This window comes from Argiope bruennichi, chromosome 4, assembly GCF_947563725.1.
Source record: "Argiope bruennichi chromosome 4, qqArgBrue1.1, whole genome shotgun sequence".
In the NCBI taxonomy this organism is placed as follows: domain Eukaryota; kingdom Metazoa; phylum Arthropoda; class Arachnida; order Araneae; family Araneidae; genus Argiope; species Argiope bruennichi.
The window spans coordinates 81,826,688-81,845,432 of record NC_079154.1 but is presented as its reverse complement, the minus strand read 5'-3'; the positions used below and the strand labels follow the sequence as shown (position 1 = coordinate 81,845,432).

Below are 18,745 nucleotides of genomic sequence, written 5' to 3'. Positions count from 1 at the left end.
CCCAAGAAGCAAACACAAATGACTGATTTCTTCAAAAAGGTGCAGTTTTACAGTTATGCTTTTGTAATTACATAATACATTACAGTATTAAAACAGTACATATGTATTAATTTTTCTGTGTATCCTTGACGCCTCTTGTAAGTACAAAGCACTTTTCTGTTTTCATGAACAAAAGGCATTTTAGGTTAATTTTGAGTGATATACTAAAATATTAAGCGTTAGTTAAACATTTCCTGCTGTTTATGTTACGTTTTATTGTACATAAAACGATTTTTCAAAGTTGGAATGACTGTTTTCTCTTTTGCTATACCCGTTTTTAGCTTTTTTCGGATTATCCGCGATTTTGGTTTTTCGGCAGCGCCACCAATTCCGTGGATAATCGGGAGTGTACTGTACTTTATTTTACTCCTCGCAAATCATAAAACATTGCCGAAAAGTCTTTAAGTGAAATTATACAAAAAAAATTCAGAGAAAGCTGTGTGTAAATTATGCTGTGTTCAATTATGAGTTTTTTCCTAAAAAAAAAACTCATAATTGAACAAATTTTTAAAAAATGTAAAATTTTTAACTAAAAATATCTGCATATATATTGCATTAAAAATAAAATGAAATTTAAAAGATTCTCAGCTCGCAATAACTATTTTTTGTTGAAATTACTATACTGTATCTTGCAGGACCAAATTGAGCTCTCTAAGGGCTCTTAGGCAATATGGGATTAGGATCCCTGTTTCCCAATACAGTCGTCAAAGGAATTAATTTTTATTAATTGTAACTAAATCTCTGAGCACACAGTTTTTAAGAGCACATAACGCGACGAGGTGAAATAATAATACATTTAATTGAAGGTGCCTTCAAAAGTTGATTTCAGTATTTCGCGTGTAAAAAAAATGATTAAATTAAAAAATAATTTTTAACAAAATTGTAAAAGTTATAAAACCTCTTTTAAAAATTATTTATGCTTAAGTATAAAATTTGCAAGGTTGATGATATGTAAGACAATCAGTTAACTGCAAAAAAAAAAAAAAAAAAGTAAAAAGGTGATTTTGAAATTACAGAAAAGAAAATCCTAAGAATAATGTTCTGAAATTTAAACAATACTTGAATTTTACTTGAGAATGTTCAACTACTTGATCATAATAAATCAAATAAAAGGACAAAATTAAATAACTCTGAAGATACCAAAAAAAAAATCTTAGGGTTTTGAAAACTCTTTAAAGATATTGTTCCGAAATTTCCGGGTTCGTTTGGATAGTGGGAGTTATATGGTGTGGAGAACGCTCAATAAGCAGGCGGCAGTAGAAAATAAAACAACAACGTTTATTTACACGAAGACACACAAGACAGCACAAAGACGACAATATACAGCACAAAAGACGATTATCTTCAGCCGAGACGTGCAGCATACAACCAGATTCTACTGCAGGTAGTAGCGCACAGCTAAGTTCAGCACTAGCTTCACTCCGTCGCTGCTCCGCTTTCTCTGGAAGGCCAGTTCTTCACCGTCGATTCCGACTACTCTACCGATCTGGTTCACCACGACTCCCCGGCAGCTGCAGCTCCTTTTATAGGTCTCAGGAGGCGGGGCTAGAAGCCTCTCAACCAATCAGGAACATTCGAGGCGTAACTCGGTTCCTACTGGACGGATCGGGAAAATTCTCGCTGTTTCGGATATAATCTATTTTGGCGCCAAAGTCACCAAATTCGTCGCCAAGTCACCAAATGGTCGCCAAGTTTGTCGTCAAGCTCTGGGATTTCCTATAGAACCAGCTATGCTTGGAAGTAGCATCACAGATTCGTAACAATATAGATACTTCTAGGCCGATTTTTTATCTTGCCTATTTGATAAGCCTGACTTAATTGACAGCATACTGCTGAAAATGACCAAGTCAAGAAATACGAAACTAGAGAATATGCTCAAATTGATGGAAAATGTCACATTCTTGGAGATGGAAAAGAAAACCCCCAAACATATTTCTTTACAAGTGTACCAACAAAGATTCAAATTTCTGAATCATAGAAAATTATGATCATGGTCGTCCTTCAGTAATATAAACGTATTTACCAAAATTATGTAAAATCTTATTGCCGATTTCAATATGAAAAAATAGCAGATCTTGTTAAACTGCGTGCGACAAATGCAATCGCTGAAAAAGTTCATGCACGGTTCAAGTCGCTTCCAATTAACTTGAAATTAGTAGACCATGCCCACAGAATAACTTTGATTTTGCTAATTCGGATGTCTATATTATGATTTAAGTTGAAACATTAATTTTGTATTATGCTATTGACTGGAAATTAAATAACATTTATAACTTAGGCCTACTTTAGATTTAAGGTTTAGTTTATAATGACATTGGTTTTGAAATTATCTTTATTCATTGCTTTCATTGTTACTTTTATCTATTAATGATAGTAAAAAGTGGCGAAATTGCTTTCTGTGCAGGATATATTTGTGATAATATGTTGAAACTTATTCACTTCTTCCCAAATTCCTTTACTTTACAAAAAAAAAAAAAAAAAAATGAAAACTTGAAAAAAAAAAGGAAACTTCTAAAATAACGAAAAAAATTAAAATATGATTTTTCAAATTACCAGGAACGGCCAGTTACATTTTTCTACAAATTAGACTTTTTGACTTGTTCATTGTAGCACTAACTAACGATACATTTGCACAATTTCTCATTTTGATTTTTTAATCGCCATTTTTGTTTCCACATTATTTGTAATAACAAAACAACTCCTTTCTTTCAAGCACTCCAATTTTTACCCTCTCATATACAAAGTATATGAAAAGAAAGCACTGTAGTAATAGCTTTCAAGAATCCACCTCAAATTTTGACGAATCTCCACATTTTAGACTTCCATATTTTTGAATATGTGTTTATCTATCAATCGTTCGGCCGGTTGGTCTTTTTTTTTCTGGTGATATATGTATATGTAAAGTATAACCCAAAAAGGTAGTTTTTTTTATCTTTAGAATTGTAAATCTATATCATATTTTATACAAAATCTGCCAATCGATTGGCTGTATACTGCACTGTATGTATGTATTACTGTATATATAAATAGACGATCTTATTGATCTGTCTATTCGTATTGTTACGATTCTGTGATGCGGCTTCCCAGCATAGTTGGTTCCATAGGAGATCCCAGAGCTTTGCGACTTGGCGACGAATTTGGCGACTTTGGTGCCAAAATAGATTATACCTGAAACATCTTGAATTTTCCCGAACCGTCCAGTAGGAACCGAGTTACGCCTCGAACGTTCCTTATTGGTTGAGAGGCTTCTAGCCCCGCCTCCTGAGACCTATAAAAGGAAGCAGCCGCAGCTGCCGAGTCGTCGTGGACCAGTGGAGTCGAAGAGTAGTCGGAATCGACGGTAAAGAACTGGCCTTCCAGAGATAAGCGGAGCACCGACGGAGTGAAGCTAGTGCTGAACTAAGCTGTGCGCTAATATCTGTCTTGTTATATGCTGCTGTTGTATGCTGCACGTATAGGCTGAAGATAATCGTCTTTTGTGCTGTATATAGTTGTCGTCTTTGTGCTGTCCTGTGTGTCTTCGTGTAAATAAACGTCATTGCTTTATTTTCTACTGCCACTTGCTGATTGAGCGTTCTCCACACCATATAACTCCCACTATCCAAACGAACCCGGAAATTTCGTAACAGTATATACGAGAACACGATAATCCAAATACACAACGATATAGATGAATGAATTTTAGTACCTAATATTTACATGAAAATTGCAGACCTATGTCTAATTTTGGACTAAATGTGTTGAAAAGTCACATAAAAAAACTCAAAAGTGGAACAAATTAAATGGATCAAGTTTTGTTGGTCTTGCTTTCATGGTCCTACTGCTGAAATTGAATATCTGTATAAAAATCTGGATCCAATTGGACCACCGGAAGAAGTCTAAAATATTTGAATTTCTTCACCATGCTATGAAGATGAATACAAAATTGCATAATGCGTTAATATTTGAGAAGGGCGGTAACAGAACACTTCCAATTATTTGCAAAAATTTTGTGATAATGTTTTGGTAACTTTAAGTTTAACAAACTTTAGAAAAAAATTTCCAACGAAAAGTTGTAAGTTTCTGCAAATATATTAATTTGAAATTGAAATTTATAAGCAATATTGATCATAAAATGTGTTACAATGGTTATTTTAATACTATTTCTCAAAATGATCTTCCAGCATAAGCGGATACCTTAAGAATTTAAGCAGAGAATATTTTCTGAAAAAAAAATCTATAGCAGCCTGTTTCAGTTTTGTTCAAATATTTTGTGTAAAGTTTGTCACGAAGTGCTGTGGCTATATAATTGTAATATGATACTTGCTATTTGTAATGTCATCATTCAAAATATAGATTGCATTCTTGACTATAGTAATTACTTACATATCGGAAATATTTTAATCAATGAACGCGCCGAGATTATATATTACAATTTGACGAAGTTCTTCAGGTTTGAGGCTTTTCCACAAACCTAAATAACCAATAATTTAATTGGGTTTTATAAACCAAAGAGTGTGGAAACTAAATTGTCAAGACCTGTTTTTCTGAAGCTATCACGGAATATCTCTCGAAATCAGCTTAATTTTTAATTAAGTTGAATTTTTAATTTGAATTTGAAATTTCGAAAAAAAAAGGCATTCCGCGATGCATGTTTCTATCCCACCTCAAAGGTATATTTATATCTATTAATATATGCTGGACACACACATCCATCTTTATTTTCAGTAGAACTGGGAGCGTTTTCTTGCTTTTGTTGTTGAAATAATCTAGATTAAAGGCATAAAAATGAGTCTAGAAAAGTTTTAATTTATTATTTTTATTTATTTGAATTACTATTCATTAATATTTTTAAAATCGTTTTAATATTGCGTAGCCTTTTTTTCTAATCAGATTCCCTCTGATCTAATACCGGATGTGGCTACGTTGAAAAATGTCGTTTGTCTGACTGGCTATCAAGTGATGCTTGTATAAATCTGGATACAGAAATGCCAGCTACTCACTGATATGCTAAAAACTGCGTCTGACCTTAGAGCTAAGTTTTTCTTTAAGATATTGGTCATAGTATTAATTACTGTATGCATTAATCGAATACATAGTAATTTTCAAAAAATATTCTTAAAATCTATTACATGCCTCGAAACAGAGGTTTGATTTGCAAAATAAAAAATAAATTAATTTTTTGTTGTAGAATTTGCATATTATAAGCTTTATGATTGATAAGCAAGATGCACGGCTATTGCCTGATACGTATGCCATCAAATTGCTTCTCTTTTTAAAAAAAATATATTCAGTTTACTTTTGAAAAAGAAGAATGCTGAATCCTATTTCACTCGAGAATTCTTTTTAGCTGAATTAATTCTATTGTAAATAGTAAATATTTCATTTTAAAATGATCACCCAAGTAGGGGAAAGGGAGAGAAATTATTTTGATCAAGGCTGGTGAAAGCAGACCATGACACTCTACTCTACTGAAGCAAATAAACAAATAACTTTGAACTTGAGAAGTCATTTAAACAAAACAAACCTAACCTTCTCGGCTTCAGTAATTGATGCATACAACTTCTGTAATTTTTTTACCAGATGGCGATGCTGTAACAGATTCAGAAAGAGTGAAAATACTATCCGGCAGTCCAGATATCAAACATGAAATCAGCTCCTCCAGCAATCAGCAGACGGAAAATCAACATCGCGCATCACTCAATGATGTGTCAGGCCTTGGAAGCATCAGAAGGAAACAGGTTACAAACGCTAGTAACGAACTTTACCAAACTGACAGCTCATTCTATAATATGGGATTCTCATTATCACCTTCTGACCTTGAAAGAAGTTGGAAAAGCGGGCGACCCAGCATGAATGGCAGCATTTCAGAGAATGGGTTAAGACGAACGAAAAGTGAATGCAAGATATCAATTAATCGAAATCCCGTTGATAATTCCTATATCGACAAAAAGTTTGGCCCGATTCCATCGGAAACATCTTACAAAAAGGTATTTTAATAATTTATTTTATTTAAAAGGGGGAAAAAATTAATGTAAGCATGTTACGCGTGCGTCATTTCAAGGCGCATTGTTTAAACTTTTCAAAAGTTTATTCATAGTTATATTTTAATTTATAATTGAACTGTAGATTTCATTCAATGATTTTTCTTGCAATTTACCATGAAACATTCAATGATTTTAAATATTAAAATAATTATGAATTTTCAGTGCTTTTAATATTTGATTAAAGATTTTTATTAGCAATAAAAATGCAAATACTTGGAGATATACACTTTTTTTTTTTTTAACAAAAAGTGTTTTACTTTTTTCAACAATTTCTGCAAACATTTTTCAATGAAAAATAAAATGTTTATATACATTTAGAAAATGAACTTCTGGATTCTGTTGCCAAATTGGGTAATAAAGAATTTAATCAAATATAATTGTCAATACTCATTTTATGTATTCTGATCTGAAATTAAGAAACAGGTATTGAAAACAGAAATTTGAAAAAAGTAATAATAATAATAAATAAATAAATATTTTCTAAGTTTGAAACTTGTTTTTATATTTAAATGTTTTGTATTATATGTTATGTTAAATTAGCAATAAAATATTGTTGCTATATAAATAAATCTGCTTAAGTGATACCACTTATTTTTCATATTTTCTCATACATGTCAAGTCATAAAAATGACTTAAATGTGTTAAGATTTAAATCATTTTAAGAAAATAATCTTAGTAATTTTTAAAATTATTTTAAGAAAATATCTTAACTTTTAAAAATTAATAAAAATTCTTGTTGTTAAGGCTAAAAATAATGACCACAATATATTGTCTGTTTCTTTTTTATTTTGCCTATTCTGTCTTTTATAATTCTTAATTTCTATTAACTTACTGGATACTTTAAATGTGAGTATAATTTTTCTTTCATATCCATATTAACATTTTTAATATTGATATTCTTTCTAATAATCTCATTTTATTTTTGTTTTTTTCTAAAATGCTAAAATGTATTTGAAAAATTTATATGTGAATTCATTATTTCAAAATAGTTGAGAAAAATAATTAATAGTTCATTTCAGTGTAATTAATTAGAAACTTAACTTAGGGACATTTTTTGTTTATAACTAATACATAATTGTAGCTATATTAGGTAAAAATGGATATGTCTTATGATTATGTTTAAAAATAATAAATTGTATGCTGTTACTTAAAAACATATTTTTTAAAAAAATGTTCATGAATATTTATTTTACTCATATTCATTTTTTGATAACTTTTAATTACAGGCTGCTAAATTCTTAAAATCACGATGTTTATGCAATTTAGCATGTCTTTTGTCTTTCATCACATCATTATTTCCAGTACTAAGTTGGCTGCCAAAGTACAAAAGAGAATTTATTATTCCCGATCTTATTGCTGGCTTTACAATATCAATTCTTCATATACCTCAAGGTAAAGAAACATTAAAAATTTTTGTGAGTTGATTCCTGTATTTAAAAAAAAAAAAAAAAAATTATAAGTTTTCAGTTTTTAGAAACTTAGAATTTCTCTATAATTTTTTGAAAATTTTTAATGAAACAAAACATTGTTATCAAGTGCAATATTTAAAATTACAGTCAATTCTGTTTCTATTACATCACTTAAAATTTTTTGCTTGATAAAACAAATGAAATTAATTACACTTTGACTATTAACTTTTTTAATGAGGTGTATTTTATATGAAATAATCTCCAAATGCTGTTTACAATGTTGATAAATGTAAATGTAGAATATGTAATGATATCTCTAAATTTAATGTAAATTCTAATTCATTTCCTATTTCTTTTTATCTTAAGTTAGTTTATATTACTTTATTCTAAAATTTTCTCTTATTTCCTGATCCAAATCTCACTTTTTTAATTAATTAATGCCAATATTAATAAGGCTCTAAATTTTTTTTTCCCCATACCACAAACAAAGGAATAAAAATCTGATGCCTATATAGTTGCTTCAGAGATACTCAAGATTTCCTTTCCTAAGTCAACATGTGTCAAAGAAATCTCTATTGGACTATCATAATAAAACCACTAAAGGGAAAATTTTTGTTACTTTTGATATTGTCTTTTGGTGCAAACAAACACATCCCACCTTTGTCCCTATCTACAAATTATGCCTTCCTGGTGAAATAAATTGAAGTTCATTAATAAATATATATATGTTCCTTTCTTCCATAAATTTGCCAAAATTATGCTAAATATGTATATATATCTATGAGTATGTGTACGCTTACATTGATTAATATTAATTTTAATATATTGATAAATTTGTATTGAAAATTAGTTCAATTAATTTTTAATAAGATGCACTATACATATTTATTTTGTGAATGCCTTCAAAATTTTTTATTTGAAACATTGAAGATTTTTATCTAAAGTGATTTATATTTTCCTTAGGTATGGCATATGGTGTTCTTGCTGCCTTAAAAGCTGAAAATGGATTGTATGTTTCATTTTTTCCGGTTCTTATTTACTTTCTGTTGGGAACATCAAAGCATATATCTGTTGGTAAGTTGTTTTTACATTATATATATAATTTTTAAAAATAGGTTGCTGACTGGTATTATATCAGTTTATTTCCTCTGTTTATTTAACATATTATTAAATATTTGTTTTAAATTGATATACAATCTGGGGTTGCTTTCTTTCTGTATTGCATTTTCCAATGAATTATATATTCATAAAAGGTAGATTTACATATTTTTTTCTCTGAACAATATTTTTCTTACAGGATATGTAAGTGATGATTTTATATTCCCAAAATGATAGAAATAATTTGGCTTTAACATATTAGTAGAGTGAATATATGGAATTAATATTTTTCTTAATCAGTCAGAGAGCTTAAGGTATAAATATGATTATAATAACTTAAAATGTAGTTTAAATTAATATTAATCTCTGTAAGTGCATTTTAATTTGATTTCCAGAAAAAAAATTGAATTATTTGAAAAGTAAGAATTATTTCTAGATTCATGTTTTCTTAAAATTAAGAAACTTATAGAAAAATTATGTAAAATTTATTTCGATCTTGTGCGAAAATTTTTTAAAAAGGACACTTTTTAGTAAATCAATAGACTGTAATACAGTATTTTGTAATCATTATTAAAGATTTATTCTCTAATATATTGCAGAGAGAATTATGCTTGTTTATTTTCTCAATTGTTATGCTGTACCTTGTGTATGAAGAAAGTAGTATAATTTTTCATGTCAGAATGATATCCACAGTATGAAAAGAAACCAATTTTTTTATCTATTATCAGTTATTTATAAAATTTATTTTTTTATACCTATATGTTTTTTGTCTTTTCAATTTCATGATTCTAACAAAGGTAACAGCGTGACAGTATATTGTTGTTTTAATAGATTTTATTTTTAATTATATAAAAAAAATATTAGTAGTTCCTAAAGAAAAATACTACTTATTCAGAATTACTTTTTTTTCTTTTCCCCCTCTGAAGATAGACATTGGAGCTTTTTCTCATTTTAAAATTTAATCATCCCACGCATTGTGGTGTTTTTTTTTTTTTTGTTTGTTTTTCCCTTTCTGCTTTCTTGTTTTAGTTGATTTAATTTTATGACCACTGTTTATATATTCACTTTATTTAGTAAACAAAATATATTTAGAAAAAAAATCATTGCAATTCAAAAATACTGATTTCAAATTTTCAAACTGATTTTCAATTTCAGGAACATTTGCTGTAATAAGTTTGATGCTAAGCAGTGCTATCTATGGATCTGGTGCAGTTGTCAGTCGAGAGTTTAATTCAACTAGTCCAAATTTTTTTAATGGATCGCATGGATCACTTGGAAAAGTCGAAAATTGGCCTCCTACTCATTTGGAAACTGCAACTACTCTTGCAATGGCCGTTGGTTTCTGGCAGGTAAATGCTAGAAAAATTTCTTTGAAACCAATCAAAATAAAGTATTAGTAGATTTTTTTAAACATATTTTTGTATTTATTTTGTTGTGCTTTATAAATTTGTGTAAAATTTTTATTTCAGAATAATTGATTATGTCTGTTTTCAAGTGTAATCCTTGACTGAGTTCATATAACAACAGCATTTGATATTTAATATTCTAGTTGTCTGATTTTGATTATTACATAAGACAAAGATAGCAAAAGCAAATGCCAATTAATTTGCAATATATATATATATATATATATATATATATATATATATTTTAAATTAAGCATTGATTCTCTATTTTACTTTATTTCTTTATAGCTTTTCATGGGTGTTTTTCGCCTTGGTTCTCTTACTGTTGTTTTATCGGATCAGCTGGTCTCTGGTTTTTCTTCAGGTGCTGCATGTCATGTTGCTACTTCTCAACTGAAAGATCTTTTTGGTATACACATTGGACGTTATAGTGGAACTCTAAAACTGATATATGTAAGAAATATATCTGTATTATTCTATTTCTCATTGTTAATCTTTCTTTTATAGCAATTCATTTAATTTGATTTTGTGAAACAAAGAATATATTTGATTTTTTGAAAAGAATATGTTTAATTTTTTGAAAAGAATATGTTTGATTTTTTGAAAAAAATATGTTTAAACTTTTTGGAAAAGATTTAATAGCATATTAAACTACTTAAATGCCACAATATTGAAAATTAAGTCAGTTGGAATATTATTCTAAAAAAAAAAAAAAAAAAGTTTCCATAACAGATAAATTTCAGTAAATAATTACCTAGATAATCATATTCATTTCTGTACAGTATTACACATAACTATAAATTAAAATATTAACAGTCCAAAATTTAATTTTATTAAATTACTGATTTGATCTGTCATTCCTGATTTAAAGGACCATATAAACTTATAGGAAGGAAATACATTTGATCTGGATGTCAGTTTGTCAAATTATAGCCATAGTCTCTTCTGGATTTAGACATTTTACTATCCTAGGCAATGCAAATTAAAATATCCTCTCTTTTAATAAACTTATCGTTTAATTTCATTTTTTAATTTAATCAACTTGTTTATAATTTAGTAAGATTATTATTTTTATTTTATTAACTTAATAAAAATGTATATGTTTTTATTTTGTTTCATAATGTATACCATCCAATTTTGTATGTAATTAATGCAATATATTTAAGCAGATGCTCTATGTTTATAAATATTATAATAATTAAATAAAATTGATAGAAATCTTATTAATTTTACTTGATAAAATATTAATATTTTCATATTTTATGATTCACAGAATTTATATTTTTTACATTTCTTACTTGTACCTGCTTTTCATCTCTGCTCTGTGTTCCAACAGTTTTGCCTGAAATCCTCCTCTGGCCTATAGCATATTCTTTACCAACATTGCTTACAAATTTTATTTTATTTTTAATATTCTTAAATATCATCACCTAATAAATTGGAATGGCTTTTTAGAAGTATACATTTAGAAACTGATTATAATTTGTTTATTAATTCTCTATATTTATTATATTTGTTATTTTATATTCAGAGCTAAGGTTAGATTCATATCATGGTTCTTTATCAGAATAAAAAGCAAAAGTTTATTGAATATGACTAAATGCAAAGTTTAACATTTTATAAATGCAATAGCAATCTGTATTAGAAATGACCGTAGTTCTAATGAAATTCATTCAGAGCATTGCCCCCTATAAATAAAATTTTTTTGATTTCTCTTAAATTATCTGTATAGAACTGTACTGTAAAACTGTAGTTTGATCAATTTTTATATTAATTGCTTTTCATTTGACAGTAAACTTAATTCTTTATAAACTATATTTGAAAGTAATGTACCCATTTGAATGTTGGTGTAACAAAATGCCACTTACAGAAATATAAAGGGTGTTTTTATGCCTTTCTTGTATATTTCCTTATAAATTCTTTTTCAAAATGATTATTTTAAAATTGTCTATTCATAAAATTTTGTATTGTTCTTATAAAACTAAGCTTCTTATTTTTAAAAATTATTTTTCTATATGGCTATTGTAAATACACTATTTGATCAAAAATATCCAGTCATCCCTTTTGGATTTAATTATTTTTTTTTTCAAACTCATAAAAAAACTTGGCAAGTAACTCTTGAAAATATGCATTTTGAGAATATAAAGAGTATATCTGAATTCACAATGAAGATTCAGTCATGAGACATTTCAGGGAATGATAAAAAAGTGAAAGCAATTATTTGGATTAACTCTGTTTTATAGATTGATGGTACATATATCACTGTATTAGGAAAGACACAGTTTAATAAAAAGATTTAAAAAAAATACCTGCTTTTTCCAGTCTTTTTTAACATGCAGACTTTTTTTATCCAAATTATACAAACTTGCAAAATACATGACAATATGTTAGCTAAAATTCATGTTGATATTCGAAATAAATACATTGAATTTCATGGAAATACGAGTGTTTGTAATAAATAATATTTAACTGCACACATGTGAAATAAGTAGATTTTTTAAAATTCTAACTGAAGGATGCTGCACTGCAGTAAGCTCAATTTCAATTTATAAGATAACTTAAATTATGAGGGGCTTTCTACAAAATTTTATTTTTGAAACTTGTATCTTTTAACTATTATATTGAACTGTATAAAGGTTGGAACTGTTTTAGTTACCTTAAATACATACTTATAAATTTTATTCAAACACTGGAATTGTAACATTTTGTAACTTAATATACTCTATATCTCTCTCTATAATCAGATCAGCTTTTTCATTTTTTTTATATTTAACTCAAAAGAGATAATTTTTATTTACATACATTTTTTTCTCAGACTTTTATAGGTAAACATTCCTAAGATTTCAGATATATGATTAAATATAAAATAATTTAATTCATCAATTATAAAAGCTCATTTTGTAATCTGTTAAAATTTAGAATAGTTGGGCATCATTTTGTTATCTTTATATTTTGCTGCATCATTGCATGAAAAGGTGACTTTTTTTCATATTAATCATTGTTACATTCACAAAATTGTCACAGAAAAGCTGTCTTTGGGCTGCCTGAGTGTAGATAATCTGAATGATCAGAACACCATTATTAGTTAACACAAAATAGAAATTGCACATTATGGCATGATCCGTGCATCACATCCACTTCTCTTTTGAGAAGTATGTCTGGCTATCAGAATGGATTTAATTTAATTTAATGACATTACTAATCCCAACAAACAGTATCTACAGTATAAACAGAATATAAAAGTGTTTGGATGCTTCGGATTATATAATGTACATCAGGTTGCATAATATTACAATGCTAACTGCTGTTTACTTTAATTTAAATTATGTACTTATAAGTATTCAGGGGTATTTAACATATTTATGAGTTATACAGTTCATTATATATATAATGAATTGTATAAAGTTCTAATATGGATATTTCAATTTAAAAATATTAACTTAAAAATATCCATCCAGATATATGCAGCATATTTATGAACTATATTCCATTCATTATATAATTTCTCCTCTAGATCTGGTTCCAAAATTATGGGAAATAAATGCTATGTTTTTGCACATGTGCAATTAAAACTCATTTACTGCAAATACTCATATTTTCTTGAATATTTAAAGTATTTTATTCAAATGTTAATCTTTTTTAGAATATTATTAAATATTTCATAAATTTTATATAATTTGTGATATTTTTAGTAAAACATTAATATCTTTATAAGCATGTGTTACTTTTACTAAAATCCTTCTAAGGATTGTACACAACAAACAAGAACCATTCATGAAATTTTCAAAGAATTATCAGTTTTCTGTGAAACAAAATGAACCCAAATCATTTTCTATACTGATTCCTAAATGTCCTTATGATCAAATTTTCACTGGAAAAATATGAATTTAAACATTCTTTACATGATGGAAGTTGAAGAAAAGTCAAATAAAAAAATCAAATTTCTTGGAAATAATTTTAAAAAAAAATGCATAGGTATCTGGATATTTTTGATAAGATTGTGTATGTATGTAGTTACATTTAAAAATACTAGAAAAAAAACCTGGTTACAAAAACTGTGAAGTTTTATATTATAATATCTGTTTAGATGCTTCGAGATGTGTTCACAAATTTGATCAACACAAATCCTGCCACAGTAATAATTTCTGCAATTGCTTTATTTATTTTGGCTGTATTTAAAGAACAGATTGATGGTAGATTAAAAGGAAGACTAAAGATGCCTATACCTATTGATTTAATTGTAGTAAGTTGAAAATTTTTTGATAATTTACGGACAATTGATAACTTAGTTGAATTTTTTGTTTCTATATTTAACCAAGAGATTTGTAAATTTAGTAATTCTTTTTTTTTTTTTTTTTTTTTTTTGCTTTTACAGGTGGTCATTGCAACAACCATATCTTATTTTTCTAATTTTCATTCAAATTATAGAGTATCTGTTATTCAAGATATTCCTATTGGGTAAGAATTTTTCTTTAAGGATAAAAGTATAGTTTGAATTTCTTTTCTGGACATTTGTTAAAAATTTCTCAACTGTCATTTTCAGATTACCTTCTCCAACACCTCCAAGGTTAGATATACTTCCTCGTCTCATTGGAGATAGTTTTGCTATTGCCATTGTAGCATATGCTATTTCTCTATCCATGGCAAAGTTACTTTCCAAAAAACACAAATATAGTATTCGACCAAATCAGGTAATGTTATTTATTTATTAGTTTTGCCTTTTCCTTCAAATATTCACTGTGAATCAATTTAAATTGTTTAATGCATCAAATTATCTCAGAACAAAAGTCAAAACTGTTTAGAACCTACTATTATAAGTATTAAAATTAATTAATATATATAATATCTTATTTTTTTTTAAATTATTAAAACAATATTAAATATAGTTTTAACTTTCTGTACTACATAGTAAACTTTTAAAAAAATATTTTCTAATACTTGTAATTATTCATGATATAACATTGTGAATATTATATGCTAACACTTGCCGTTGTTAAATTTTTTTAAGTGTAAATTTTTGTCATAAAAAGAGAATGGTAACCTTTCTGCATCTAGAATTAAAATTTGTGAAATCATCATGCCTAGGATCTTGAGAATAAAATGAATATTAAATTTTGACTCTAAATTTTATATTGTTTAGACTTTATAGTTCGTGATATTTTTTTTTCTCACTTATTATGGGTAATCTGATACAATTACTTTCATTTTCTATATCTGTTTACTTGAAATTATCATTTTCCTCAAATAATATCTAGTTTTCCAAAATATGTAATGCAAAGAGAAAAATTAAATCTTTATTATTACATAGTTTATACTTCTAAAGTTATATTTTTATTTCCATTTTTATAAAATTTAATTCATTCGCTGAAATTTAAAATGACTTTTTAAAAGTTAAATTTGTTGTTAATGTTGTCTTGTTATCTTTCTCTCTTATAAAATTTTACCAATAATAGGCTTATTTGTATTTTAGGAGCTTCTTGCTTTGGGTTGTGCAAATGTTTTCGCTTCCTTCTTTTCTTGCTACCCCTGTTCTGCATCATTGTCTAGAAGTCTTGTTCAGGAAAGGTCTGGTGGTAGAACACAGGTAAACATAAAATATCTTAAAGGCATATTTCACTTATTGACATTTCTGTTTGAAGTAAAAAAATTTTAATCAATACTAGTGTTTATAATAAGAATAAAAGACATTTAATTTTAATGGGAGGCCACAGTGATCTGGTTGAGAGATTTGTGAGTTTTGGATGTGATTATACATCAAATCATTGTGTATAGGCTTTGTGCATATAAAATCTGTTGTCAAACTTTCTCCACTTGTGTTATATAGAATTTTGGGGAGGAGGATATCAGAATATATGGTATTTAGTAGACATCAAATTAGAAGCTTCTTATCAAATTAATCTTTATGCAATTTCAAAAGACAAACCCAGCTTAACTAAACTAAAACTTTTATTTCAATGAACATAGTATATATAATTGTAGAACACATGGTGTAACAAAAATTTTCATCTTATTAAAAATAGTAGCCACAGCAAGAGGTTAAGACATCTGGGTTCAATTAGCATCATTAAGTTGCTTCATTCTTTTGTTATATGTTTAATATATGATTTTATATCCTTGTCGATGATTTCAGAGTGCAGAATATTTCGTTTTTATTCCTCATTTCTCCAAAATAAAGAGAAAAAGCACTTGAGTGAAAGTTAACTACTGTCATTATATTATTTTACTGTATTTTTTAAAGTGGAAAAGTCTTAAACATTGGCTTATTAACAAATGCCTAAAAAAATAAATAAACATAATTTAGTTGATATACTTCTGCCTTCAGGTATCTGAGTAATCTATTATATCTTGACAAATGTAAAAATAATTGAAAAGATAATTTTCTGATTTGCTGAATATCATCAGAATATAATTTTATTCTCATATCAGTTGAACAGCATTTTTAAAATCTACATCAATTAAAATTTAAAACAGATAATTAAATCATTAAAGAAAAAATGTTCAATTATCCAATATTTGTATTATCTTACAAAAGGTTGAAAATTAATCACTTATGCATTTTAAGTGCATAATTTTTTTTTTTATTTATTGTTCATCATTGGGTCAAAATTAGTCATTTAAATTTCTTTTCAAATTATCTGTAAATAGCCTATATATTGTTTAACATTATATTGTAGTTTATTTTCTTGCTTTATTTCATCTTGTTTGATTTTTTTTCTGTAAATTGAAAGAAATTTTAATGTTGTATAGCCTTATAAACATAGGTATAATATTTTATCACCTTTTATCTTTTAAATGAATAAAATATTACTTTATTAAATGTAACTAATGGCCATTTATAACAATAATTTATATATTTATCTGTTTCAAAAAATTTCAGGTTGCTGGTTTGGTATCATGTTCTATACTTCTTGTTATTTTACTTGCTCTTGCCCCTATGTTCTATTCATTACCTAAGGTAAGATTTGTAAATACATGTTTTGAACATTTAATACATATTTTAAATATATAAATATATATTTTTTAATGAACACAAAATTTTCTAGTTAAATTTTTTTTTTAATGTTATTTGGAAAAAAAGTTATAAACATTAACATGTAAGCCTTGCATATATTTAATAATTTTGTTTTAGTTTATTCTTATTTGACTTCATAATGATACAGCTTGTTCTGAAATTATTTGGGCAAAGTATTTGTTCTGCTTATAGACTTAATGCTTATTTTCTGTTTCGTCTTTTTTTTTTTTTTTTAATTATTAAAGTATTCTTATTTAAAATTTCTTATGTTTCTAGATAGCATAAACAATGAATTATTTCCATATTTGATTAAATTATGCCAAAATATCTTCTGAAATTTAATTATCAATTGATGGAATATATTCGGTATATAGTATAGTGAAAGATATCCATAAAAACTTCTTAGTCTTACTTCATTTAAGCTCAAAAATACAATATGATTCATATTTAAGTAAGGATTAATATGATTGTATATTTAAGTTAAATTCTAAGAAATATATATATATATATATATATTAATGCTTTAGCACATATTAAATCTTATTTTTCAGTTTATATTATACCCATAATATTTTTAAACTAAGCCATTCTGCAGTTTGATTTAAAAGTAGAAAAATTTAAATCTAAAATATTAATCCAAATGTGAATTTTTTAGGAAAAATAACTAACCAGTTATATTTTTAATATCATTTTTTTTATAGTGCATCCTTTCCTGCATCATACTTGTGGCTTTGAAGCCAATGTTTTTACAAATGAAAGACTTTTACAAAGCATGGCGTATATCGAAATTAGATGCTGTAAGTTATTTACATGTTTGAATTCTTTTTTCTTATTATTTACTTTCTATTTGGGTATTAATTGTAGGAAAATACTTTCAGTGCATATGGTTGGTTACTTTTCTGTCAACTGTATTATTAGATGTTACTTATGGACTGCTAGCAGGTGTGATATTTTCTTTGGCAACTGTGATAATTCGAAGTGTATTGTAAGTACCGCATTCAAAATTCATATTAATGTATTTTAAATAATTATTTATTACTTTACAAAAAATCATGATAGTAATAAATATCTACATTAAAAATCACAAATTAATTTATAAACAGAGAAGAATTTTCTAAAATTAGTTCCGAAATTTGTAAAGTTAAAAAAAAAAAAATAGTTTTCTTTCAAAATGAAATCTTTTTATGCTTTCATTATTTATCTAGTAAGTATAACTTCTTTTTAAAAACATTTGAAGATACTAAAAATCATGTTATTTTACAGTATATTAAATCTTTAGACAAAATGTATATTTTAAAAAGTTTATTCCTGCCGAAAATGTAAGGTCAGTTCGACTAAACTATTATCGGCAGTTCATTTCAATTCATTGTTATCTGCATTCTGTAAATTAGGTTGTGCATAAATATCTTTTTCTACATTTTATAATTAATTAATATTAAAAAATAAGGCTTTCATCTTCCATATAATATAAGAGATTTCAAGTTCCTAAACACATATTGCCTTCATTTATCTGTTTGAGCATGATGAGTCAGTAATTTTTTTTTAGATTCAATTTTCTTAATTGTTATTTATTTACAAAAATCTTCATGTATATCTTATTTTAAAGATGTTCATTTCAGACATTAGAAAGAAATATAAATATCTTTGATAATTACATACTGTCAATGGACTGTATGTATAGATGTTAATGGACTGTTATATTTCATTTCATCTGAACTTCAAAATATTAAATTAGTTGTGGAGATTTATTATCCA

General features: G+C 26.8%; 1 protein-coding gene across 4 annotated transcripts in view; it reads left to right on the top strand.

Moving 5' to 3' along the window:
• The window catches only part of LOC129966052 (sulfate anion transporter 1-like), a 99,028-nt gene that overhangs the window by 74,274 nt on the left and 6,009 nt on the right, over positions 1 to 18,745 (top strand). For all 4 annotated transcript variants that reach the window (XM_056080406.1, XM_056080405.1, XM_056080404.1 and 1 more), the window contains 12 exons: positions 5,602 to 6,008; positions 7,292 to 7,457; positions 8,438 to 8,548; positions 9,728 to 9,921; positions 10,267 to 10,431; positions 14,066 to 14,221; positions 14,354 to 14,436; positions 14,522 to 14,669; positions 15,449 to 15,562; positions 16,856 to 16,933; positions 17,692 to 17,787; positions 17,869 to 17,975. In XM_056080406.1, coding sequence (XP_055936381.1) covers positions 5,602 to 6,008; positions 7,292 to 7,457; positions 8,438 to 8,548; positions 9,728 to 9,921; positions 10,267 to 10,431; positions 14,066 to 14,221; positions 14,354 to 14,436; positions 14,522 to 14,669; positions 15,449 to 15,562; positions 16,856 to 16,933; positions 17,692 to 17,787; positions 17,869 to 17,975 — 1,825 coding nt within the window. The remainder of the gene's footprint in view (positions 1 to 5,601; positions 6,009 to 7,291; positions 7,458 to 8,437; positions 8,549 to 9,727; positions 9,922 to 10,266; positions 10,432 to 14,065; positions 14,222 to 14,353; positions 14,437 to 14,521; positions 14,670 to 15,448; positions 15,563 to 16,855; positions 16,934 to 17,691; positions 17,788 to 17,868; positions 17,976 to 18,745) is intronic.